At 40.3% G+C, this 27,980-nt stretch overlaps 1 protein-coding gene across 6 annotated transcripts in view; it reads left to right on the top strand.

Moving 5' to 3' along the window:
- The window catches only part of OSBPL1A (oxysterol binding protein like 1A), a 244,758-nt gene that overhangs the window by 160,037 nt on the left and 56,741 nt on the right, over nt 1-27,980 (top strand). For all 6 annotated transcript variants that reach the window (XM_017498470.1, XM_017498487.1, XM_037727959.1 and 3 more), the window contains 2 exons: nt 2,227-2,389; nt 20,789-20,945. In XM_017498470.1, the coding sequence (XP_017353959.1) occupies nt 2,227-2,389; nt 20,789-20,945 (320 nt within the window). The remainder of the gene's footprint in view (nt 1-2,226; nt 2,390-20,788; nt 20,946-27,980) is intronic.

The raw sequence follows: 27,980 nt of genomic DNA on the forward strand, positions 1-27,980 counted from the left end.
GGCCGTTTCCATACTTTTTAATGATCACCATTCTAACTGGTGTGAGATGGTATCTCGTGGTTTTGATTTGCATTTTTCCAATGACCAGTGATGATGAGCTTTTTTTTCATATGTTTGTCGGCCTCATAAATGTCTTCTTTTGAGAAGTGTCTGTTCATATCCTTCGCCTACTTTTTGATTATTTTTTCCCCTCATAAATTTAAGTTCCTTGTAGATTCTGGATATTAGCCCTTTGTCAGATGGATAGATTGCAAAAATTTTCTCCTATTCTGTAGGTTGCCTGTTCACCCTAATGGTAGTTTCTTTTGCTGTGCAAAAGCTCTTTAGTTTAATTAGATCCCATTTGTCAATTCTGGATTTTGTTGGAATTACTTTTGGTGTTTCAGTCATGAAGTCTTTGCCCATGTCTGTGTCCTGAATGGTATTGCCTAGGTTTTCTTCTAGGGTTTTTATGGTTTGTAGGTCTTACATTTAAGTCTTTAATTTATCTTGAGTTAATTTTTGTCTAAGGTGTAAGGAAGGGATCCAGTTTCAGTTTTCTGCATATGGCTAGCCAGTTTTCCCAATACCATTTATTAAATAGGGAATCCTTTTCCCATTGCTGATTTTGCCAGGTTTGTCAAATATCAAATGGTTGTAGGCTGTAGATATGTGATGTTACTCTGAAGCCTCTGTTCTGTTCCATTGGTCTATATATCTGTTTTGGTACCAGTACCATGTGCTTTTCAAACTTGGAATATCCCCTGGGTTTGGGCCCTAGAGGGGACGTCTGGGAGGGGAGGGGAAAGTCAAAGGAGTGGGGCTTCTCCATTCAGCGCCACCCAGCACACAACTGCTTTCGAAAACATCGATTTTATATGTTGGGATTATAGTTGAGAAATAGGTTCTGTTGCTCAATTGAAAAAAAATAGTTTGAAGACCACTGAGTTGAAGACTTGTGATTAGATTATTGGGTGATAGTAGAAACCTCTAATTGTTCCTAAACTAAGGAACAAGAGACTTTTGAGAAGACTCTGCTGCTACTTACAGTGGACCCCTGCTTTCCTGCTCCTCCCTGTCTGTAGTGCACGTTGGCTCTGGAAGTCCAGTAAGATCAGGGAATAGTAGTGATTTCCAGACTGCTGATACGAAAATAGGCAAAACCATCTGTATGAAATCCAGTACATGCTATTTTATAAGGATTAGGTGACTTGAATTCTAGAGGGTTTTGTTCAGACACAAAGGTTCACATGCTCTTGCATCAGGTAGGAGGAATAGATTGTAACTTCAAATAGTAAAAAATCAAACCAAGCTTTGCCTTTTTGATAATCTTTTAATTTTTTTTAGTACACTAAATTAAAGATAAAATGTGGAGTTGAAACCAAAATATAGAATTGGAAAATGAAAAATAGGCTATGTGTGGTGGCTCACGCCTGTAATCCCAACACTTTGGGAGGCCAAGGTGGGCGGACCGCTTGAGGTCATGAGTTCAAGACCAGTCTGGCCAACATGGTGAAACCCTGTCTCTACTACAAATATAAAAATTAGCCAGGTGTGGTGGTGCACACCTGTAATCCCAGCTGCTCAGGAGTCTGAGGCATGAGAAAAGCCTGAACCCAAGAGGCGGAGGTTGCAGTGAGCCGAGATTGTGCCGCTGTGCTCCAGCTGGGTGACAGAATGAAGTTCTGTGTCAAAAAAAGAAAAGAAAAGAAAAATGAAAATAGAATGTTTATAGTCATTACCAGGCAACCTGTTTCCCTTCCTTTGGTATACCAAGTATTATTAACTATTTTGGAAGTAAACTGAGAGATTTTATTTCATGCTTTGATGTGGTTTGCTTTTTAATATCTAGAATTAAAAAAAAAAATTTGTTCAAAGACATGCCGAAACTGTTTTTTGAATTGTGTACTTAATGTTGAGAGAGAAATATTCTTTATGTTTAAAAAATCTATATGATTTCTGAATTGACTGATGTTCTTATACCAGGATCCTGATCATTTGAGCTGAATTTGTTTGCTAGTTCTTAATCTATTTTCATTAGCTAAGCTGTTGCATGAAAAGGCCCCATGGGAAGAACGAAATTAGTTTAGTAATTTTGCTCATTCATCCATGTGCATGTAACACGACTGTTTTCATTTCTGACGTTGCAATTGAACAGGATCAAAAGCAAATAATTTTCACATCCTCTGAGTAAGTCTGTGTCTCCTGTCACTCTGAAATCTTTTTTATATATCTGTTTTCTCCTAGGTGAGGAATTTTAAATTGGAACAAGAACAGGAAAAAAACAAAATTTTGTCAGAGGCGCTGGAGACGCTAGCCACTGAACATCATGAATTAGAGCAGTCTCTGGTGAAAGGATCTCCACCCGCCAGCATCCTTAGTGAGGACGAGTTCTATGATGCGCTGTCAGGTAACTTTGGCATCCTTCCCTCTGCACCGTTGGTGATTTAGTGCCCACCAGCTAAATAAGCAAGGTCCTCTTGAGTCCACTACCTTAGAGTGGATGTCACCTTGAGTTTCTGGTAATAAACAGAAAGCGATGTATCAGTATAGCTCCCCAGACTATGTATTTTTGTGTGTCATGTTATTAAGGCCAGATTCTGAAAGTTTGGAATGAAATTCATCAACAGTCTGCCTATTCTGAAGATGTATGCTAGGCTCGGATTGGAGTGCTGTTAAAACTGCCCATGTTTGATTTGTTCTTTATTGAGTGACCATTTCTTGAATACCTCCTAGTGCCAGGAGCTAGCACATATTCTAAGGAGAGACAGACAAGACAGTTTCTGTCTTCAAAGAGTTCTTTGAATAAAGAATACAGGTAACCAAGCGCAAGTGCTTGGTGATAGCATAGTATGCTAAGTACAACAGTAGAGGTGTAACCACGATGTGTCTGGAGCAGAGAAAAGGTGTTTAACTTTGCCTCAGAAACACACGCTAAAGGGCAGCACAGCTTTTCTGCATGGAACATGAACTCCAGAGCCTGTCACTAGCCAGCTGTGTGACCTGGGGCATGTTCCAAGACCTCCCTGTTCATAGTTTCCTCCTATTTAAAATGGGATCATTATAGTGTCAATTTCAGCAGGTTGTATGATGACTAAATGAGTTTGTCTGTTTAGACAGTGGTTAGAAAGTGCCTGGTGGTACTCAGTGCTAAAAAATGGGAAATGTATATGGAGATTCGAGGATGAGAGGAGGTACTGCTAGTTTTGACCTTTTTGGAATTTATTTCAAATTTTTTGAGGCAGGTGTGGGTAGGAGAGGTGAAAGGAACATGGAAGGGGGTGGTTAGAGATCAGTGAGACTGAGAAAACTTCATTGCTGTATGGGAGAAAATTAAATGCATATATAATAGGTGAGCATATACAATTACCGAGTTTCACAACACTTGATCATGGACACAGGAAATCCTGGTGTATTTGAAGTGAAGGCTCAAATTCATAATAGGAAATGAAAGAGAGGAAGCATGGTGAGAGGTAGTAGAGATGAGAACTGAAGATTAGGTTAAGGCAGTTAAAATGCTATGATAATATAGGACAAGGAAAATGATGTTGGTAGGATGTAGATTGATGGGGAAGCAATTAATTGATGAAGTCAAACAATTGAATAGGAACATTATTAGTAGAGGTTTCCTAGCAGTAGAAGAAAGGGNAAAAAAAAAAAAAAAGGAAAGAAGCGTGTACTTTTATAACAGTTCTTAATATCGAAAAGTATCTCTAAGTCCCAAACTAAATTTTTATTTGGACAGTTTCATTAAATCAGCACAGTCCTAACTATAGCTTTTAGATTAGTATTTTTAAAGTTTGAAAACTCATGGCCCCACAAGGCAACCCCAACTCCCCACCAAAGCAAACCAAGTTTTCACATGTATGCTACACTCCAGCCAAACTGAAATCAGATGGCACTGTCCACCTTCCTTTCCCAAACATGCCAATCTTTGGGATCCATTTACTTATCCCCAATTCCCATTAGAATACAACCTCAATAACCAGAGGCTTTGTGTTACCACTGCTTCCCTAGCACCTAAAAGAGTGTACAGCACTCAATATTTGCTGTATAAATAAATGGTACAAGGTCTGTGTCATTCACTTTAATGCCTAGCATATGTTACCATGTGTTTGTCTGTGTGCGTGTGTGTTTAATTTTATAAAGACAAGGTCTCACTATGTTGCCCAAGCTGGTGTCAAACTCCTGGGTTCAAGTGATCCCCCTGCGTCAGCCTCCCAAAGTGTTGGGATTAAAGGCATGACACCACCTGCCCGGCCCTTATCTTGTTTTTAATCCTATTGCTTCAACTAGACAATAAGTTTTCTTTAAAGACAAAAACCGGGACGGTGGCTCACACCTATAATCATAGCACTGTGGGAGGCCAAGGCAGGTGGATCACTTGACCGAAGGAGTTTGAGACCAGACTGGGCAACATGGCAAAACCCTGTCTCTACTAAAAATACAAAAAAATAAAATTAGCCGTATATGGTAGTGTGCACCTGTAGTCCCAGCTACTTGGGAGGCTGAGGTGGGAGGATCACTTGAGCCTGGGAGGCAGAGATTGCAGTAAGCTAAAATCACACCACAGGACTCAGCCTGGACAATACAGTGAGACCGTGTCTCAAAAATTATTTATAAATAAAATAAAGACAGAAACCATTATTAATACATCCCTGTATTCTTGGTACCCAAAAGAATATCTCATAATAGTAACTTAGTGAATGTTAAAGTTCAGACCACCACCACAATGAAAGAATGGAGCAGACGGTCTCTAATTCTCTCAGGATTCTAAAACCATTCAGATATTGAAATAGAAACACAGGACAATTATATAGGAAGAAAATTTTCCCTCAAAGAAAATATATTGGTAGGACAAGAAAAACCCATGAAATGTGGCAGAAAAAACAGCAATTTTCAACATTTAATTAACATAAATAAGTTAGATTTTAAAAATTTAGGCAGCTATTTCTTTCACACTAATAATATATTTCAAATATCGTATTGTTTTATTATGCCTGGAAGTCTTCAACATTCTTTGGAAAGTTAAGAAATTCCTAAAAGTTGAACTACTGAGCAGAGTGCTCAGACTTCATCCCATTATGAGGATAATGAAAGTAGGACTCTATCAGTGTTCTCAAACTATTAGGTATAAATCATTTTCCAACATAGTAAATCTGACAGGTAAAGTCTAATAACAAATTATGTCATTAGTAAAGTGTTTTGAGAATCTTGAGTCAAATAATGAGAACTAGTCTATCAAAAGGGAAGCAACGTTCAACAGGGAAACCTCCCACTTACCCTGTGATTTTATATCCATGGTCACATATGGAAAACTCCCCAGGACAGCCATAACCTCTTCATATTTTTCATCTTCAAGGAAGTGCAGTAGACTGTGACGATCTGATTCTTTTAAACTCACCAAATCCTGGATAGTTTTAATTTTATACTGAATAAAAAAAAGAAAATGCATTAATTCCTTAACTCACAAAGCTTTTCATAAAAAGAAAAGTACTCACATGTTAACTACAACAAAACCCAGCAATTTTTAGAAAAATGTCGATTAATGTGCATTTCAAAGCATAAAATTACTATACAGCATTTCATGATCATTTTCTACAAGAAAATTTCAATTAAAAAAATTTAAATTATAAAGTTAATACAGGCTTTTTTTCTTTTTAACTAGAAAAAATAAAGTTGGAAGGAAAAAATAAGAATCTTGACTCAACCAAGAGCTTTGTCAATTGGTATCCACAGTTTATTTTCAACTTTAATAACAAAAACTTTTAATTAGCAATTAATAGGTTTACTATTAACAAATCTTTAATAATAAACCTTTACTTTTACCTAATAAAAGTAAAAATAAACCTCAACAAAGGTACACCTTCAAGGTTTTACTATGCAATATTCTCATTTTTGTTATTCTTTTTTTTTTTTTTTTTTTTTTTTTGGGTTTTTTTTTTTTTTTTTTTTTTTTTTTTTTTTTTTTTTTTTTTAAGTAGAGGTTTGCTAGTAGTAAAAGAAAGGGAAAAAGTAATCTTCATAGCCAGATTTGATAACAGTTGGACAAACAAGATTATAATGATGATGGTGTTGTCAATTAGTTATGGGATTTGTGAACAGAGTGACTCATGCTGGGAAGAGAAGGTAGGATTTGGGATCGATGGAATGAGTGACAAGCATTTAGCATATCTGAGGGAGGTTGGAGAGAGAATGAGTGACACTTAAGACTGCTGACGTTTATTACATGTCCACCTTGTGCCAAGTCCAGCGGCACTTCTTCTATGGGGAGCATCCAAAAAGGAAAATTGCAAGAGGGAGTCTAGGTCTAAATGGATAGAGCTGGGAATATAAAAGAGCCCAGATACTTCATTTGCTCGTCTTATATGTTCTTTTTTAAAAATAAGACTTTTTGGCCGGGCGTGGTGGCTGAGCAACTGTAATCCTAGCACTTTGGGAGGGCGAGGTGGGAGAACCTCTTGAGCCCAGAAGTTCGAGACTAGCCCAGGCAACATGTACTAAAAATACAAAAATTAGCCAGGCTTGGTGGTGCATGCCTGTAATCCCAGCTACTCAGGAGGCTGAGGTGGGAGGATCACGTAAGCCCAGGAGGTAGAGGCTGCAGTGAGCTGTAATTGTGCCATTGCACTCCAGCATGGGGACGACAGAATGAGACCCTGTCTCAAACAAACAAAAACACCTTTAAAAAATCTTATTGAAGAACCCCATGTCTGTTCTAAATAAGTCAATATAAAAGTATGTGAGAACCCAGTGAAATTCTCTTCACCCCGTATCCCAATTAATCATGCACTCCTCTTCCTCAGAGGCTCTGATTAACAGCCAGATATACTCCTTTACAGACCTTTTTTGAGCATCACGTATATATGTGCTTGCCTATATACACATTTTTTTAAGTCATGAATGAAAGGAGCAGTGTAATTGCCCTGGACCTACTTTTTCCTGACAACTTGTCTTTGAAATCTTTCCTGTCAGTGTTATAAGCCCTAGCTCATCTTTTTCAAGGCTGCATAATAGTCCGTAATATAATGATGGCACAGTTTCCTTAATCCTTCTCTTCTTGATAGACATCTAGCAGCCACTATCTTTCTGTTTCTCAGTAATATATATATATATATATATATATATATATATATTTTAAATGGAGTCCTGTTCTTGTCACTCAGGCTGGAGTGCAATGGCATGATCTTGACTCACTGCAACCTCCGCCTCCTGGATTCAAGCGATTCTCCTGCCTCAGTCTCTTGAGTAGCTGGGATTACAGGAGCCCGCAACAACTACCTGCTAATTTTGTGTTTTTAGTAGTGACAGGGTTTCCTCCACCTTGGTCAGGCTGGTCTCGAACTCCTGACCTCAGGTGATCCGCCCACCTTGGCTTCCCAAAGTGCTGGGATTACAGACATGAGCCACCGCTCCTGGCCTCTCAGTAATATTTTAATAGTCATCTCCTCTGGGAGGAAGAGAGAAAAAGAACTATAGTCCCTAGATCAGGATTGGCAAATAAATTTCACCTCAAGTGCCAATTCAGATTGGTTTGCAGGATCTGCTGCTTTGTGGATTGCTGTGTTGAGAAGGATCCTGAGGCTCAGTCCACATGCCTGGGCTGATCAGCACATCCTGCCTTGGCTATAGGAAATGGAGTGAGGGTCAGATGCCAAGCATTTTCTCCTCCTTGCCTCAAATAGCACACCTGAGTTTTGTTACATTTGCATGAACATAGTAGCCCTTCTGTGGCTACTCCCACTATTTCTTACTAAAAATCTTGGAACAATTTGGCACAATATAGAAACTACATTAAAATTAAGAGTCAGATGCCCTGTCAAGTGCTGACTTGCTGTTGACCTAGCCACCCAATTCATTGAAATCATCAAAGCTATCATGTGGGAATGACTTCATCTTCCTGCCACTGTAGTCTCTACACACTAGGCTCCATCCCCATTTCCTCCTTCACTCTGTTACAAGAGAACAGATGTAGCCTCTCATTAAGGCCATCTCTTCCTCATTTGTCCTGGTACCTGTCTCCTTGTAACTTCTCAAGGAGACTTTTGTTTAGTTATTGCTTCCTTCACCTACACTTTCAATACTGTACAACTTTAAATACTAAAAGTTTCTATATTAGTCTGCTATTGCTGCTATAATAGATCACCACAAAATTAGTGGCATGGTGGACCATGCAAATATATTCTTTTATAGTTTGGAGGTCAGAAGTTCCAGCATCAAGGTGTCTTCAGGGCTATGTTTCTTCTAAAGGCTCTAGGAGAGACTGTTTTCCTGCCTTTTCTAGCTTCTGGGGACCTGCCTGCATTCCTTGGCTCATGGCCCCATCCTTCATCTGGGAAGCTAGCAGTGGGACATCTTCCAGTCTCTCTCTGGCTGCCTGTGACTCTGGCCCTGCTCCTTCCCTTTTATAAAGACCCATGGCTTTACATTAGACCTACTCAAATGATCCAGGATAATCTCCCCAACTCAAGATATGTAACTTAATCACAGCTGCAAAGTCCTTTTTATTGTGAAAGGTAACATATTCACAGGTTCCAGAGATTAGGACATAGATGTCTTTGGGGAGCCCTTGTCCTGACTGCCACAGTCCCCAAATTTATATCTCCAACCTTGATCTCTTGCTAGAGACTTACGTATTGAGCTGTCAGCTTTATATGTAAAAAATAAATATTGCTCTTCTTCCCAGATCCTATTTCTCCTAGAATTGACCTCATTTTTGTAAACGGCACCTCTTTCATCTCCTAAAGCCAGAAACTAGGAGTGATCCGTGAAATTCCTGTGAGACACAGAATCGAGGCCTGGCCATTCTGCCTTCAAATCATACCTTGAATTCATCTGTGTTCTCCTAATGGAGGGTAGCAAAGTATAGGTGCTCGGGGCCAGGTGCGGTAGCTCATTCCTGTAATCCCAGCACTGTGGGAGGCCAAGGCAGGTGGATCATGAGGTCAGGAGTTTGAGACCAGCCTGGCCAATATGGTGAAACCCTGTCTCTACTGAAAATACAAAAATTAGCCAGACATGGTGGCACAGGCCTGTAGTCCCAGCTACTTGGGAGGCTTAGGCAGAAGAATTGCCTGAACCCGGGAAGTGGAGGTTGCAGTGAGCTGAGATCATGCCACTGCATGCCAGCCTATCAACAGAGTGAGACTTCGTTTCACAAAAAAAAAAAAAGAAAAGAAAAAAAGTATAGGTGCTCAAGCTGAAGGCTCCTGCTGAGTCAGAGCTCTACCAATTCCCTTACCTTTGGGAAAGTTACTTCACTGTCCTGTGCCTCATTTTGTCAACTGCAAATGGGTCCTAGGATCGTTGCAAAGAATTCACCGATACACGTTTGTAGTGTACTTAAATCAGTGCCAGGCACACTAAGGGGCTGGCAGATGTTAGCTCTTGTTATCGTCACCCTCACTGTACCTTCCCTTGTCTGGCCTCTTAACTGTCTCGGTGCTTCTAGCCTTGGCCCGCTCCTTCCCTTTTATAAAGAGATATAAATGGTTGGAGATATAAATGGCCTCAGCCTGCTGAAGTTCATCCTGGTGTACACACCATCCATGGTGATCCTTTGTTGACAATCACATCGTCGCATTCCCTCACCTGGAATTCTTCAGTGATTTCTCATTGCACTTAAAATAAAACTCAGACACCTTCACAGACCTCCAAGGCTCTTGACATGATCCAGACCCTGCTGCCTCTTCACACTCATCTTGTCCCCTTGTTCCCTCCACTTAATGCACCAGTGCCGCCTCCAGGCTGCAGATGCAGTAGTGAGTCAGACAGTTGGATGCACAGTTAGGTAAGAGCAAGGATAAGTATACAAACTTCCACCTCATTTGAAGCTTCATTTTAACCGCTAAATCATGACGATAGATGAAATCAAGAGTATCCTGATATTGAGAAGGTATGAAAAAAAGGCTTATTTCAAATTACTCTTCTTAAAAGATTTTAAAAACATTTTCACTAAATGTTTAATCTTTAAAAAAGTTGTTAACTCATGTTACTTTAAAATAAAGGGATAACTTCATTAGATCTAAAGTCCATATGGTTTCCTGTTTCCCTTTATCATATCCCTTTAAGCTTTTTCAGATAAGCAAGATCAGTGGAAATCTACTCATACGGTAAGCGAAACAAGCCTTTCTGCAGAGCCAGCAGTGTAGGATAAGAACTTTTCCAGCCCCCTGGGATTGCTTGAGAAAATTATTTTTCCAGTATGCTCAGTGACTAAACATTTCATAAAACTACATAAAGCACACAGATTTTTTCCCCACAATTTGATTAAATTCCATTGTGTAAACTTATTTAAAAGGAGATAAGTTTAATGAAGCATCACATTTTGTCCTCAATGTGTGTGTGGGTGTGGGTGTGTTTAAAGAATGAAATGATTATGTCAAGTGAAATTTCGGATATAACTGTAAGGGAACACTTCCTGGGAAAGGGCTAGACACTCATGTGCATCGAAGCAAAAAGATTTCATGAGAAACCACTAGTTCTGTGAATAAACTATTCTGCAAATAAAGTTATAGAAATACTTAATAGAAGAAGAAAGTCGTTCTTCATATTTCTTTCTTTCTTTCTTTCTTTTGAGACTAAGTTTCACTCTTGTTGCCCAGGCTGGAGTGTAATGGTGCGATCTTGACTCACTGCAACCTCTGCCTCCTGGGTTTAAGCAGTTCTCCTGCCTCAGCCTCCTGAGTACCTGGGATTACAGGCATGCGCCATCATGTGTAGCTAATTTTGTATTTTTAGTAGAGACGGGGTTTCTCCATGTTGGTCAGACTAGTCTCGAACTCCCGACCTCAGGTGCTCAATGCGCCTTGGCCTCCCAAAGTGCTGGGATTACAGGCATGAGCCACTGTGCCTGGCTCTTCGTATATATTTCTACCCTATCAGTGTTACTTTTTCTTTGTGTTTACTTTTTCTACAAAGGCTCTCAAATCTCTCTTCTCTTGGGTAGCCTTTCCTGACTCCTCCAGGCAGAATTAGTTTCTTCTTTAGTGTTTCCTTGGTTTACACCTCTTTTATAGCCTCCTTGCATTTTGTCTCTAAGATAATAGGACCCTGTAGGGGCTCACACCTGTAATTCAAGCCCTTTGGGAGGCCTAGGTGGGTGGATCACTTGAGGTCAGCAGTTCAAGACCAGTGTGGCCAACATTGTGAAACCCTGTCTCTACTAAAATACAAAAAAAAATATGAGCATGCTGGCGCGCACCTGTAGTCCCAGTTACTCAGGAGGCTGAGGCAGGGGAATCGCTTGAATCTGGGAGACGGAGGTTGCAGTGAGCTGAGATAGCGCCACTGCACACCAGCCTGGCGAAAGAGTAAGACTGTCTCCCAAAAAAATAAAAAAGAAAAAAAGAAAGAGAGGAAGGAAGGAAAAGAATGAAAAAGATAATGGGGGGGTGGAAGGAAGGAAAAGAAAGAAAAAGTTAATAGAGACCGTATCTATTTATATTTCTGAAGTACATAGCACAAATCAGAGTTCTCTAAATGCTTGTCAAATGCAGGTTGTTGAACAAATATCATTGATATTTCTGTCCTCCCTAAAAATATACTGGTTTTCAATAATGAGCCTAAGATAATCAGGAGTGCATGGTGAGTTTATGCATCTATATTTACCACTTTGGATTCTGTAGGGGAGAGTAGGGATGGGTAGCATAGGAGGAAGCAGGGATGAGATAGCATTAATATTAGAAAATGACATTTGTTCCCAAGGAGTTTACAATCAATTTGGCGATAGGAGAGTTGATACCAGGGAGGGGACAGATAAAGAGTAGTTAAAGGAGAGAAAACTAAAGGTGCATGACTTTAGAAATCTCTAATAATCTGCTAAGGAGTTGTCTTTGAAACACTTACTACCAGTTAAATAAATAATTTCACGATGGTTGTTCTTCAGTACTAGTGTGAGAGCAGTTTCACGGAAAATTCCTGCCCTTTGAATATTGTAAGTTCAGAATGCATTACTGTTCTTACTGTGTGTTCATATTCCTTTTTAGAAACATGTTGAGATCAGTTGCTCTAGAAAGGCTTTCTTGCTAAGCTTTCCCCTTAATGCTATTTTGGTTGAAATGTGCATGAATAATGCATAAAATCCGATAGCGTAGATGGGCAAAACCAATACATAGTTATATCATGAAATTGAAACCAGTTTTAGCATTTCTCAGCAGTCGTAAGAGTTTGTCTTTTAAATCTTGAATACATGGAGGGCAGTAGCCATATCTCACTCATCTTTCCAAACTGCTTTAGCAACTTGCGCTTGACCTGATGTGTGGTAGGTACTTAGTAAACGTTGACTTACTAAATCCAAGCCACAGGAAAATACTTTGTTTTCTAACTATGGACTATTCTGCAAGTGGCTTTAGTTCTAGAATTATTTTCTTTGTAGAGTTAACGTGTAATGTGACCTTCCTAAAAATAAGGTTGAGAAATCGAGAGAAATTGGGAAGCTCTGGATTTGGTAGCTCAAATAGATCCACATAACAGTTCCAGGAGCCCACACGCTGGTTTGTATAACTCCTCACCTTCAATCACATGAACAGATTTTGCCAGTTGTAGAAAACAGTAGTAGATTTAGTTGCTTGGGGACAAGCTGGTACTTTTCAGAAACTCTGTCACAAGCAATACTCTACCATTTGGCTAATTTTGACCTTGGACATCATTCAGAGAGGATCTGTGTAGAATGTCTCCGACTCTTGTTGCTTGCTGCCAAGAATCTGTTTCAAGCGTTTGTCACTTCCTTAGTAAATTATTGTAGCGGTCTCTTGCCAATCCCCTCTGGACTCATCCTGGTTTTCAGTTTATGATTTATTTTAAATGTGATAGGTTATGTTTACTTTCCTTGCGTTCTTCATATTTACTGAGCTATTTCTGAGTTTATGCAGTTATACCTCAAGGCTAAATAAAAATTTGGCACTGATATTTTAAGCTGTACCTTGGGTTGCTTTGGACATTTTCAGAACATGCCTGGTACGTGGGAAACCATAAACAATAAAGGTATTAAATTGAGCATGTGTGCATTTCCTGGCTGTCTTCTGTTACCTTCAATAACAGGAGGAAGAGTGACTTGGATATTATCCACAGTTCTTCCACATCTTGCTGCTTTGTGTACTGTTTGTTCTCAGGCTAGTTTCCAAAGGTCAGAATAAAAAAGTGCTTATGAGGATAACTTACAAGAATTGTTGGCATGTTTATATTGTGAACTTTATGGCCTCTTCTTTCAGCCTTTTCATAGTAGAAAAAAATTAACAAATCAACACTTGGATAGTTCTCCTACTCAGTAAAAAAAGGAGCACAGCGGTCAGGATCTTCTGAATTCTGGAGTAAAGTTAAAGTCACCATGACCCAATGATAGCCATTTGTTGACTTCCAAGCTATTTTGATGAGAAAGGAGACTGTGTTCAATCTGAATGTGTTTAAAATAATTCTGAGTTCTAATATGGGCAGAACTTCAAAGATCTGAGGCTGAATGCAGCGGCTTATGTCTGTAATCCCAGAACCTTGAAAGGCCAAAGTGGGTGGATCACTTGAGGTCAGTTGTTCAAGACCAGCCTGGCCAACATGGGGAAACCCATCTCTACTAAAATACAAAAATGCTGGGCATGGTGGTGGGCACCTATAATCCCAGCTACTAGGGAGGCTGAGGCAGGATAATTACTTGAATTCAGGAGGCAAAGGTTGCAGTAAGCCGAGATCATGCCACTGCACTCCCAACTGGATGACAGAGCAAGACTGTCTCAAAACAAACAAACAAAAAAGAACTTTAAAGATCTGGGCCTTTGTAGACCTATCACATTAAAGCAAACTTAGTGGGGTTTTAAATTTTATTTCTATTAATACTGCTGTTTTAATTGAGAAATTAATCAGGTAAAGATTCTGTCCACCTTCAATGCTTCTATAAACTAGAGCATTTATCTTGTAAAATATAGTCTGTTTTTCAAAGTGTTATTCTGACATTTCTTAATTTTTTTTTAAGAGACAGGGTCTCGCTCTGTTGCCCAGTCTCAAACTCCTGGGCTCAAGTGATCCTCCACTTCAGCCTGCCAAGCAGCTGTGACTACAGGTGCACACCACTGTGCATGGCTTGATGGTTTTTCTGTAAAATATAATTATCAATTGAGTCACTTGAATCCTTTTGGAACTAGATGGGAATAAACAAACCCACAAATAAGTGCTTATCAAGTATTCAATTTCCCATCATTACTCAGTGCTATACAGGTTTTCCTAAGTGCTCATCAAAAGTTCGGTAAATAGCCGGGCGCAGTGGCTCACGTCTGTAATCCCAGCACTTTGGGAGGCCAAGACGGGTGGATCACGAGGTCAAGAGATCGAGACCATCCTGGTTAACATGGTGAAACCCCGTCTCTACTAAAACTACAAAAAATTAGCTGGGCATGGTGGCGCGTGCCTGTAATCCCAGCTACTCAGGAGGCTGAGGCAGGAGAATTGCCTGAACCCAGGAGGCGGAGGTTGCGATGAGCCGAGATCACGCCATTGCACTCCAGCCTGGGTAACAAGAGCGAAACTCCGTCTCAAAAAAAAAAAAAAAAAAGATTCAGTAAATAATGTAGGGCTATTTCATAAATCTTTTATGCTGTTTTTCAGGGGTCAGTGAAATATCCTAAAATTTTTGAGTGGCTCTGCCTGTTATAGAAACATGTATGTTTGTTAAGGGGAAAATGCAGTGGAAAATAAAAAGAATAATGATAGGTTGCCATTGTCTGAAACCTAGTTATGTATATTGTAAAAATAACTTGTGGCCAGGTGCGGTGGCACATGCATATTATACCAGCATCTGGGAGGCTGAGGTGGGCAGATCACCCGAGGTGGGGAGTTCGAGACCAGCCTGACCAACATGGAGAAACCCTGTCTCTACTAAAAATAGAAAATTACCCGGGCGTGGTGGTGGGTGTCTATAATGTCAGTTACTCAGGAGGCTGAGGCAGGAAAATCGCTTGAACCCGTGAGGCAGAGGTTGCTGTGAGCTGAGATGGCACCATTGCACTCCAGCCTGGGCAACAAAAGCGAAACTCCATCTCAAAAAAACAAAAGAAACAAACAAAAAAACTTCCTTCTGCTGCATTGAAAAACATAGCTTTAGAAAAATTGACCAGTTTTCCTTCCATGTGGCCATGTTTTGTTCCTGGCAGTGGGGTAAGAGTTAACCAGGCAGAGTAGCTCATGCCTCCAACATGACAGCTCACTGGCTTTTGAGTGACAGGTTTTTGCATGTTTGCTTGGTTTTTGTTCGTTTGTTTGTTGTTGTTTTTACTGTGGTAAATAACATAAAGTTTCCAACGTGGTCCTTTTTGAGTGTGCAGTGCAGTGAGATTAAGTACCTTTACATTCCTGTGCAACCATCACTACCGTCTCTCTCCAGAACTTTTTCATCATCCCAAACTGAAACTCCATCCCCATTAATTACCATCTCCCCATTCCTCCCTCTTCCCTCCCCTTGTTTGTTTTGAAAGCCCGGGTGTTGTGGCTTCACCCTACTGCAAGAGAGCACTGTAACCAGCACGTGGGAGGCAGGATGCCCCTCTCCCCATTACTTCATGCCTTCTACTAAGGCATTACTATATTATAGCCCACTAACATTTTGATATTTATGTGTCTAGGCAACAGTGAAGAACCACAATTTTAAGACTGAATTATCAGCAGGGCGTGGTGGTCCACGCCTGTAATCCCAGCACTTTTGGGAGGCTGAGGCGGGTGGATCACCTGAGGTCAGGAGTTCAACACCAGCCCGGGAACATGGTGAAACCCTGTCTCTACTAAAAATACCTGTCTCTACTAAAAAAAAAACACTCTCTACTAAAAATTAGCTAGGTGTGGTGATGCACACCTTTAGTCCCAGCTACTCGAGAGGCTGAGGCAGGAGAATCGCTTAATGTGGAGGCAGAGGTTGCAGTGAGCCGAGATCGTGCTACTGCACTCCAGCCTGGGCAAGAGAGCGAGACTTCATCTCAAAGAAAAACAAACAAACAAAAAAAGGATTAAATTATCACTTCAGAGACACTGAGATGTGGCACTGATTTGTTTTTCAGGGAGACTTGAAAATAACTTCTATGGATAGGCTTTGACCATCAGTAACCTCTGCAGTGGCTGTGCCCTCTTTGGTATTGAGCTAAACATTTTTAAACTTAAATAACTCTAAAACTACAAGTCTCCACATGAAATGACGCTATACTAGAGATCGACTGGTGTGACCAAGGCGTTGAAGGTATAATCTCTCAAGAATGGTTCTCTGTTACTGACAGAGTAAGCCCAAATTATTTCACACTATATACATTCCACATTTCTCTATTCATTGTACTGGAAATCGCTGAGCTTTGGCTTTTAAGCAGCTAGTTTTTATTTCACAGGCACTGTGAATCATATAATTGATGTTTCCTTGTTTGCCTTTGAAACTAGACAGCTCAGAGTTTATGATTTCTCTCTAGTGATGTAAAGAACCTCATGACATGTATTGAGAGACTACCTCATCCCTAGCTTCATTTTTTTCCCCCACTACCTGCTTTTGATTTCTTTTTTCTTTGTTTGTTTCTTTAAAAAAATTTTTTTTGAGACAGTTTTGCTGTGTTACCCAGGCTGGAGGGCAGTGGTACAATCTTGGCTCACTGCAACCTCCACCTCCTGGGTTCAAGCAATTTTCCCTGCCTCAGCCTCCCGAGTAGCTGGGATTGCAGGTGAGTGCCACCATGCCTGGCTAATTTTTGTATTTTTGGTAGAAATGGGTTTTCATCATGTTGGCCAGGCTGGTCTCGAACTCCTGACCTCAAGTGATCCAGCTGCCTCAGCCTTCCAAAGTGCTGGGATTGTAGGCATGAGCCACTTTGCCTGGCCTGCATTTGATTTTTACTTATCCTACATAGTCAGTTTTAAGACTGACTCACAGCTTCATGTCCACCCATTCTGTGCCTTCTGCTGCCATCCCACTGCACACTCCATTCCTCGCTGTGATGCCCATGCTGTTCCTACTGCTTGGGACAGCTCTTGTCTTGTGACTGTCCTCATCCCTACTCTTACTCCTTGTCAGTGAACTCAGCTCAATCATCAGCCACAGTCCTTTCCTGATACTCTGTTCTCCACTCTACAAAATTGACTAATGCCTCCTTTGTGGCCCACTGCTCCCATTCAGACTTCTATTATCACCTAGAGAAATCTACTGAACTCATTTGTTCGCACTTCCCCTGTGCTGGACCATGCGCAGGGACCAGATTTTATGCTTCCTTCACTTCACAGGCCTTGCACATGGTACAAGGAAGGGAGGGGCTAATTAAGCAGCATCAGATGTGGTGGATGAGTCAAACTAAGAGTTGAAAAATGACCATTAGACTTTGCAATGTGGAAGTAATTAGTGACCTTTCTCAGAGCCTTTCAGGGGAAGGGTGGGGATAGCCTGAATATTTTACAGCAAGAAGTTAGGGAGCAAGGTAGAGAGGAGAGGAGTAAGGGTCAGGAGTGGGAGGGGGAAGAAAGCAGTAGGGAGACAGGGAGAAGAATGAGGACAGAGAGGGGCAGGGGGTAAGTCAGAGGCTGCTAATCACAGAGGACAGGGTGTGCACTGTCATCTGATGGAGCATTCCTAGGGGTCAGCGCAGTGGTCCACGCGGGAGTTCTCAATGTGTCTGATGAGGTCGAGGGTCATGGATCTTCAGCTTGTATAGTCACTGAGTTGAAATCTTGTTCTGTGAAGTCTGTCTTTGCTTCATAGAAGCTCTTAGTGTTTCTTGTTTACTCTGTCTGCTTTTGCAAAACAAATTCTTTTTAGGTGGGCACGTCCCTGCCTTATGATTTGTGTCTCTTAAATTGCAAACACACTATCCCGTGCATAAATGCTTGAGGTATTTTGCTTTGTTGCTTTATGATTTTCATGACATCTGAATCATAAACTAATATGGCATCTTAAATAATACTGACTAGTACAGACAAAATTATTTTTTGACTTTTTGGTTTTTATTTTTCTCGTATGAAACAAACTTCACAATGTGTGAGTGGAACCGCACCCACCCCCGACCCTCCACCCCAAGATGGCTGTTACATCTCTGATTCAGGTCTTGTTCCTGCCCCCTCCAGCACATCCCACACCTCTGCCTGAGCACCAGTTCCACTGTTTAAAGATTTGCCATCGCACCATCTCTCCTCTGCAGCCTTTCCTCACAACCCTGTGCCTCCTCTAGAAAACTGACTGATCTCTTTCCGCATGTGCCCTAAACAAACTTCTGTCATTACATTGCCCCCTTTTTTTCTTTTTCTTTATTTTTTTGAGACGAATTCGTGTTCTGTCACCCAGGTTCAAGCGATTCTCCTGCCTCAGCATCCTGGGTAGTTGGGATTACAGGCGCCCCCTACCACGCCTGGCTAATTTTTGTATTTTTAGTAGAGACGGGGTTTCACCATGTTGGTTAGGCTGGTCTCAAACTCCTGACCTCGTGGTCTGCCTGCCTGGGCCTCCCAAAGTGCTGGGATTACAGGTGTGAGCCTCTGTGCCTGGCCTATTTCTCCCATTTTTTTAGACATCTGCTTACCTGAACCAAACTGATCTTTCTTCAGTGCAGATAGAAATTATTTCTTTGCTTGTATTTTAGAGTTTCAAAGCATTATCCTGATTTTTTTTTCTCTTAGCATTATGTATGTTAAAAACAATCTTCTATTTCATTAAGTTATTCTTGTAAACATAATTTTAACAACTTATTTCATCTGACAGGCAACTGTTCCCCTCTTACTGACTATTTATTTGGTCTTTAATTTTTTTCAATGATATTATGTTTCTTTCTGCCAAAACTGACAATGAATAATAAATGTCTCTTTAAATGTATTATTGAAATATCTGTTTCTGGTGAGGTGCAGTGGCTCACACCTGTAATCCCAGGACTTTGGGAGGCTGAGGTGGGCAGATCACCTGAGGTCAGGAGTTTGAGACCAGCGTGGCCAACATGGTGAAACCCCATCTCTACTAAAAATACAAAAAATTAGCTGAGCATGGTGGTGCATGCCTGTAGTCCTAGCTACTCAGGAGGCTGAGGGAAGAGAATCGCTTGAACCCAGGAGGCAGAGGTTGCAGTGAGCTGAGATCATGCCACTGCACTCTGGCCTGGGCGACAGAGTGAGACTCAAAAAAAAGAAAAAGAAAACCTCTGGTTTTTTTTTGTTATAAGGTATAGGACAGAACAAAACTATATTTTCAGAAATTTTACTAAAGTTATATTTGCAGAAAACAAAACTTTCCCAACATTAAAACCCTTTCTGCAAGTCACTTAGATGAGTCATAGGGTAGTTCAAGGTGCATTATCCAACCTGTACTTGGGCTAGCCCAGCAGTCATTCTCCTGAGTCAGCCTAATGTGGTAAAGGTAATGTTCTGTGATTTTTGTTGAAATATGTAATGCTGTAGTGGGGAAAGAAAGCAGTAAAACATTTTATATCCTGACCAGTTTTGCTATAATACAAATTTAGCAGATTGTTGATAAATGTATTGAAATAGGAAGTTTGCTGGAACGTGTGTCAGAGCTTTCCTAGAGCTGAGGATGAAGGCTTGTCCTGTGCTCAAGATGGGAAGTTAGAGGTCATCTTGAATTTCCACTTTAATAAAAACTTATTTAAAGTGTGATGGAAATGGAGTGACTGCTGTTTGGAGCTGAAATACATAAAACATTAAACAAGGAATCAGAAAACCTGGGTTCAAATCCTGTTTCGCCCACTCACTAAACATACCCATTTTATAGTGTCACAAGCCATGAGAGACCATTAGCCCTTGTTAATAACCACATTGTCCTCCCTCACCTCTGTGAAAGCATCCTTGAAATGCTCAAAAGAGATGAAGAATATGAAAGCGCCTGGAAATTCTACTGTCATCTACAAAAATGCATTGTCTTCTTCCCAAACTAGCAGATGGCACCACTCTGAATATGTAGCCAATTGGAAATGTGATATTTCTATCCTAAGAATGCCTGCCTGACAATTACTGTGGGGATGCTTCAGGCTTTTGTCCTTGAAAATTTAAGTATTATCATCCTGGGAAAAGTATTTTTAAAAGTATTTTATTTATTTTTGTATAGAGTCAGGGTCTCACTCTGCCCAGGCTGGAGTGCAGTGATGTGATCATAGCTCACTGCAGTCTCAACTCCTGTCCTCAAATGATCCTCCTACCTCAGCCTCCCCAGTAGCTGGGACTACAGGTGCACACCACCACACCTGGCTGTTATTTTTTAAAAAAACTTTTGTAGAGATGAGGTCTTGCTATATTGCCCAGGCTGGTCTTGAACTCCTATCCTCAATCAGTCCTCCCGCCCCAGGCCCCCATAGTGTTGAGATTACAAGTGTGAGCCACTGACCCAACTTTTTAAAAGTATTTTTAAAATTACTTTGCTTTTATGTCTACAGTATTGGATGTAAATTCAACTTCTCATAAGGACAGCTAGCTACTACAGCTTTTTCATTATACATGAGTTTTAGAAATTAAATTTTTTTGGAAGTTATCCTTAAGATGCTTTGTGAGGGAAGAAAGAGGTGGAAATTTTGGGGGCAACCACTGAATATGATTTTTTAAAGAACTGGGTAAGCTTCAGAGATGTCTTTTACTATGTCAGACCTGTTTACTTGTAAGCTTATATAAGTGTACATCTGTTTGATAAATCCACTTCAGCCTTATTGGGTGCAGGTTCTGTGAAATCCCTGAGGAGGTAGTTAACGGATGGATTGTTGAGGGACAAAGTAGGCTGCTTATATTTCAAAGCCTGATGCATGAAGGGAGGGATCCATTGTTACCGAAGCCTCGCACCCAAGTTCAATTCATTAACCATGAACCTGCTCTGCCACAGATTCTGAGTCCGAACGGTCCCTGAGTAGATTGGAAGCAGTGACAGCACACTCCTTTGAAGAGGAAGGAGAGCATTTGGGCAGTAGAAAACACAGAATGTCCGAAGAAAAAGATTGTGGTGGCGGAGATGCTCTCTCCAACGGCATCAAGAAACACAGGTAGGATCACCTCTGACAGTTGTCACTGCTGCTTTTTTTTTTTTTTATGATAAAGTACATTTGGATTCATAAAGAAATGTATGCCTTGTCTTCATTTTTCCCTATGTAGGGGATTTATATTGCTCTGTCACCTCAAAGAAAGCATTTAACTTAAGTACCTTTTCCTCTGTCCATTTAAGAGAATCATCTATAATTGCAAGAACAGAGTACAAAACTTGGGTTTAGCAACCATGTTCTTAGAGGGGCGTGTAAATCCTTTAGTTGGTGATTTAGAAAGGTTATTCAGAACTACCTATTGAAACTGATCCTATGCGCCGTTTCTCATCATACATCTTTTATGACTCTGCCTTCCATTGCTATTCTAGTTTCTGGTCATTTGATCTTCTAGTTGGTTTTATTAAGAATGAATGGCAGTATTTCCAGCCTGTTGGTGCAGTTTAGTTAAACTTAAACAAAGATGTTTATGAAGACCAGAAGTTGCTGAACAGACCTGTTTTATACTGTCTAATAACATTAGGATGTTTTTATCCCCTTGATTGCTTAGTCCTAGAGATTGTCCCAAATTAATGAGACGTAATGGATACCCACAGTTCTCTGATTTCAGCCCAAGTTTATGGAGACAGTGGCGTATATGCCTGCTAGTATTCATATAGTAAAATATTTTATAAAATGATTAGTGAAGGATATATCCTGTTGTCATTGTAAAACCTACTTTTTGGATAGGGAGTTATTAATGGTAATTTCTGGAAGGTAGTTTTTTGTTCAATATTTGTAGGTTGTGTAACTCTAATTCCATTTCTGTACTATGATTCTGGCCACAACTGGTTTTGACTACTGTTCTAGAAAAAAATGTATGCATCACTTCTCTGGCTTATGTGTATTTTCCCTTTGTTAACAAAAATGTCTCAATTTGTATTTATTTTTCAAAGATCAGTGAGTTTTAGGTATCCAACTAGATTAAAACAGAGTTTTCTTTTGTTGGGTTAGAGGTTATCCTCTAAACATGCTTATAATGACAAAGTATGTGTCCAGCAGTGAATGCCTTTCCTGATTTCCTCTGTAGTTACTATCAGTTTCTTTGGAGTTCAGTACAAAATTCTATTTAGAACATGAAATACTTAACAGTGAACTTGGCAGACTTACCCATCTCTAAAGAGAAGATAGTGTTTAACTATTTAACACATACACCATGCCAGTCTGGTGAGAACACAGGTGAAATCTTTGGAAAGTTCAAAGAAATATGCACATATTTAGTATTATTAATATCAGAAAAGGCATTGTGCTTAGATGCTGTCCTCTGCTGTAGCTACAGGGGATTTCTTTATTGCTTGTCAGGGCCTGGCAGTTCTTTGGTATGTGTGCTATAATCATGACAGTAATTATTTTGCATTTGACAGAATTATACCATATTCATACATTCTGTGTTCTAAAGTCAAACCCAGAATGGTACAAATGTGAAAGTTAAGATGAGATGAAACTTTCAAAAACGAATGCAATCAGGACAGGTCACTAAGGAAGAATACAAAGAAACTAGGTGACCTAACCAGAAAAGTTGAACTGATAAATGAGATGCATCTTATTAAACCTATAAATGTAATATGATGTTCTTCAGTTATTCAGGGTGAAAGAGGAAAACTTAGGAAATTGTCAGCAGCCTAATATGTGGGAAAACATAATTTCCTGTTTTTAAAAAGTAGCTTTCATAGGAGTTTTTAAAAATCCTCTTTTCAAGCCGGGCGCAGTGGCTCACACCTGTAATCCCAGCACTTTGGGAGGCTGAGGTGGGCAGATCACCTGAGGTCAGAAGTTCGAGACCAGCCTGACCAATATGGTGAAACCCCATCTTTAAAAAAAAAAAAAAAAAAAAAAAAAAAAAAAAAAAAAAAAAAAAAAAAAAAGATAAAAAAAAAATCCTCTTTTCATAAAGTTCTTCTCTAATCAAATCAATAGAGCATATGCCACACATAATTTAAAAGTTTAATTTTAGAATAGGAAAAAAGGGTATTCAGTGCTATCACATCCCTCTTGCCTGTACCCTTCATTGCATAATGGATAATCTGTGATTATAATAGACAATTTTTATATGGGTAAGAATAATTTGTCTTCATAGTAGTTTGGGTTATGTTTTAGAAAAACAGGCATATGTTGCTATATGACCTGGGAGATTGGCCTGAATTGACCAAGAAATTTATTTGACTCATGTGTGTGTGTGTTTTTAAGACAGAGTCTAGCTCTGTTGCCCAGGCTGGAGTGCAGTGGCACAATCTTGGCTCACTGTAACCTCCACATCCCGGGTTCAAGCAATTCTCCTTCCTCAGCCTCCTAAGTAGCTGAGACTACAGGTGTGCACCATGACGCCCGGCTAATTTTTGTATTTTCTGTAGAGACAGGGTTTCACTGTAATGGCCAGGCTGGTCTCGAAATCCTGACCTTGTGATCTGCCTGCCTCAGCCTCCCAAAGTGCTGGGATTACAAGTGTGAGCCACTGCACCCGGCCTTGTGTTTTATTTTTAAAATACATGTGAAAATTATATTTGTCCTTGTCATAGATTTCTGTTTTCTTTAATATTAAAAAATATATTTACTTACTATTTATTTAACTTTCCCATAGAAACCTTGCATTTCCTCTTCACCCCATGCCACCAATAGTATGCCCTGGGAAATACATACATAAAATTAGGGAGACGTGGGAAACATATATATTATAAAACATTTTTTTAAGAGAGAATGTATATTTTTTTAATTGGGAAAAGAGAATGTTACAAATTGTTCCCATAGAAAGTATTAAATCCCAGCTTAACTTTTTCTTGTAAAGTAGAACAAGCTTTTTCAACCATTATTTTCTTTTTTAGCCACGCAACAGAAGTTTAATGTAGAAGCTGTTAAAATCTCACCAGCTTCATTTCTGTGGTACTTTTTTCCCAGAAAATATCAAGTTGCTTTGTGGAAAATTAGCTGACACCATACTGTAGTCAGGTTTTTATTTACAGAGCTTATTGCCATCTTGGCCACATTCCATAGGAGCAATTCTCTACGCTTGGACCTAATCTATTATGTTTATTTTGAGCTCTAATCTTCTAACTTGTTAGCAGTTTTACCCAACTTGTTTTATTTGGTAAAGATACTGATATTTACTTCAACCGTGTCTCCCGATACAGTGTAAATGATACTAACAGAGAGCAAATTAGTCAGAATCTGAAAATATTGGATCCATGTTATGATTCTGTAAACATCATTCACTATGTTAACATGAATAGATTAAAGGAGTAAACCATATGGTCAACCTAATAGATTTTAAACATTTCAACAAAATTAAACAGTTATTGAGAATGATCAATTAATGCATTAGCAAATCACAAATAGAAGAAAGCAATCTGGTTAAAACTTAAACTAATTGATAATAACACATTAAAACAGTTCTTATCAGGAAGAAGGTGCCTGCTGTTATCTTTTTTATTCAGTATTATTTGGAGGCCACAGCCAGACACATACACATAAAACTCAGAAATACAAAATATGATGACATGATCGTCTCTGTAGAAAACCTGTAGAAGTTATTAGAATAAGAAAGTTTGGCCAGGCTGCTGTATACAAAATCGGCCCGTTACATTTCTGTGTATCATCAACAGACAGAAACTGCAATTAAAACTGAGAGGGAAGATCTTTATAGTCACTTTTAAAAAGTCACATACCTAGGAATAAGTCTTGGGAAAAAAAGAGTGTAATAATAAGACTTTCTGAAGGAGATAAAACTTACTGAAAAGGAAAATTTATCATCCTGGTATATGTAATAGAGCTAGCATAGCAGATCAGTGAGGGAAAGACTAGATGGTTTGGTAAATGGTGCTTGGATAGTCATTTAACATGGAAGAAAAAAAAAATGGATCTTTGTTTCAAATACGAATTCTAGGTGAATCTTACACTTAAATATGGAAGTTCAAAACTTAAATACTGTGGAAGAAAATGCAAAATATGTTTACAATTTTGAGATAGGGAAGGATTTTTTAGGGACTTTTTTTCATCTGATTCTAATTACTTGCGCTTTATTAACTTGAATAAAGAGTTCTGTAGTAAATGTGGCTGAGAATCTCAGAGGTTTATTTTGCTGAAATGGTAGATTAGGACTCCAGATGTTTGCTTAGTGCATTCACCCTTCTGACTGCTTTAGATTCTAGTTTTTAGGCAGCCACAAAAAGAGGAGTATAATATATCAGTTGTCACTGCACACGGAGCATTTACACAAGGAATGCACCGAATTTACCTGTTTGGGCTGAAAATGTAAGCTAAGAAAATACCTTCCTGGAAGTAAGATTACAATGAAAAAATGTTGTTAATGGTAAATAAAAATAATTTAACATGAATACATTTAATCACTAGAATAAAACCACCTTGGTTTTAAAACCTCACTCCCTAGACCAGGCACGGTGGCTCAAGCCTGTAATCCCAGTACTTTGGGAGGCTGAGACAGGCAGATCACTTGAAGCCAGGAGTTCGAGACCAGCCTGGCCAACATGACAAAACCCCTTCTCTACTAAAAATACACTACCATGCCAGGTGTGGTAGTGAGCACCTGTAGTCCCAGCTACTCAGGAGGCTGAGGTTGCAGTGAGCCAAGATCATGCCATTGCACTTCAGCCTGGGTGACAAAGCAAGACTGTCTCAAAAAAAAGCTGATAAAATAAAATCTCACTCCCTAAAGATACGGGATAGATGGCCTGGCCTTAGACTTCCTTAGGTCAGGGAATAGAGTTAGCAACAAGTCACCCCACCCAGAGACCTTCTGGTGCCATGGGTAGAAAAAAACCCATGACTGGGTGCAGTGGCTCACTCCTGTAATCCCAGCACTTTGGGAAGCTGAAGCGGGTGGGTCATCTGAGGTCAGGAGTTTGAGACCATGGTTAGCATGGTGAAACCCCATTTCTACTAAAAGCACAAAAAAATTAGCTGGGCATGGTGGCACACGCCTGTAATCCCAACTACTGAGGAGGCTGAGGCAGGAGAATCACTTGAACCTGGGAGGTGGAGGTTGCGGTGAGCCGAGATCACGCTGTTACACTGCAGCTTGGGCAACAAGAGCGAAACTTTGTCTCAAAAAAAAAAAAGAAAACCACCCTTGTCTATCAGGAAGTATTTGGGGTAACTCCTCATTATGTAGTGACCAGTAGCACTTAAGCTACACCTCTGATTTTCAGAGAACCCAGGAGCAGTAAGGGAAAGAGCAAGAGCCCTGCCCAGAATGAGCCAGATTTGTGGTGAGGGGTGGGGGCTGGAGGAGACAGTGGTTCCCAAGACAATGGGAGTCTGTGCTCTCCTTTTCCTCCCCACTCCCTAGAACACTTGTCCTGGAAAGTAGAGAGTTGCAATAAAAAGAATGAGTAGCATCACTAGAAGCACAAGCAGCTCTGCTGTAGAGCCCACCTCTTTCACAAGCTGGAAACAAGCCTATCTCAACTCTCCCCAGAGAGAAAGGAAACTAGGGACCAAGGAGCAGGCAATGAGAAGCTTTCAGAGGAATCGTAAAGGAAGACGCTGGTATCCTAAAAGGCATGGAGGTCAGACAAGGGCACCACTGTGCTGTGGTGTAGGCCGACTGTTGGCAGTCCTGCCATAGCAGCTGTCTGTTATCAGAGGCCAGAGGAGATTGGACACCTGGAACAGACTGGCAGGTTGAATGGCAGCAGCTGAAGCAGAGGACTAAAAACCAGCAGGCCAGTCTCATTCCATGTGACATCCATCTCTCCCACAAAAGTGCATTTGGAGATGTAACAAATGAGAGAGAGTGCCCGCTTGGCAGAAGACTAGACTGGTCATCCAGCGAATAGGGCTCCAATTTGAAAACCTCATCCAGGACTAACAAGCTGCTAGGCCATGGAGTCACTTTGAGTGTGTTAGGAAGAAAAAAGGCAGAGTGAGTCTAGATTCATGAGAATTACGTTGACAAACCCAAGTTGAGTTGCCCAGCTTATTGTCAGGAATGTCTCTGGGAAAACGGAGACATCTCTCCTCAGAACATTCTCCTTGTCCTGCTCTAGTTTAAAGAGCAAATAGGAGTTGCTCTTTTAGCAGCAGGCTGAGACTCTTTAAAACACAGTTGGAAAACCCCAAAGTTGCTCTCGGTTCTAGCATTCTCTAAGCAAATGATGGTGAGACACATTTTCACCTGACTCCAAGTACTGCTTCTCATCTAGTCTAGATGAGTGATTATTGTGGGCAAATGAGAGCAGTTTTGTAGGGCAGCCATAATCTGTAAAGCTGGGCTTAAAGCAACCACATAGCAAAGAGCTGAGAAATGAAAAAATATGTTTTCAGGTGGATAATCCCATTTCTAAAACTTTTTATTTACTCCGGAAATTTTCAAACATACCTATAAGTAGAATAATATCATGAACCCTTTCCTCCCATAACTCAGCCCCGACTTTACCATGTGCCCAACTTCGTTTTATCTATTAACCACCTCATAAATGTTTCAATTTATTTTCATTTTTTGTGAGACAGTCTCACCCCATTGTCCAGGCTGGAGTACAGTGGTGTGATGACAGCTCACTGCAGTAACCACAGCCTCCGTGGGCCCAGGTGATCCTCCCACCTCAGCCCCTCGAGCAGCTGCAGCTACAGGCGTCACCCTCATGTCTGGCTAATTAAAAAAAAAATTTTTTTCTTTAAGAGATGAGGTCTTGCTGTGTTACCCAGGCTGTTCTTGAACATCTGGCCTCAAGAGATCCCCCCACCTTGACCTCCCAGAGTGCAGGGATTACAGGCATGAGCCACTGCACTTGGCCTTTTATAATTTTAAAGCAAATTCGGGCCAGGCACGGTGGTTGACATCTGTAATCCCTGCATTTTGGGAGACTGAGGCGGGTGGATCATCTGAGGTCAGGAGTTCAAGACCAGCCTGGCCAATATGGTGAAACCTCGTCTCTACTAAAAATACCAAAAATTAGCCAGGCATGGTGGTGGGTGCCTGTAATCTCAGCTACTCAGGAAGCTGAGGCAGGAGAATTGATTGAACCCAGGAGGTGGAGGTTGCAGTGAGCC

The sequence above is a fragment of the Cebus imitator genome, unplaced genomic scaffold, assembly GCF_001604975.1.
Source record: "Cebus imitator isolate Cc_AM_T3 unplaced genomic scaffold, Cebus_imitator-1.0 Scaffold12, whole genome shotgun sequence".
Classification (NCBI taxonomy): Eukaryota; Metazoa; Chordata; class Mammalia; order Primates; family Cebidae; genus Cebus; species Cebus imitator.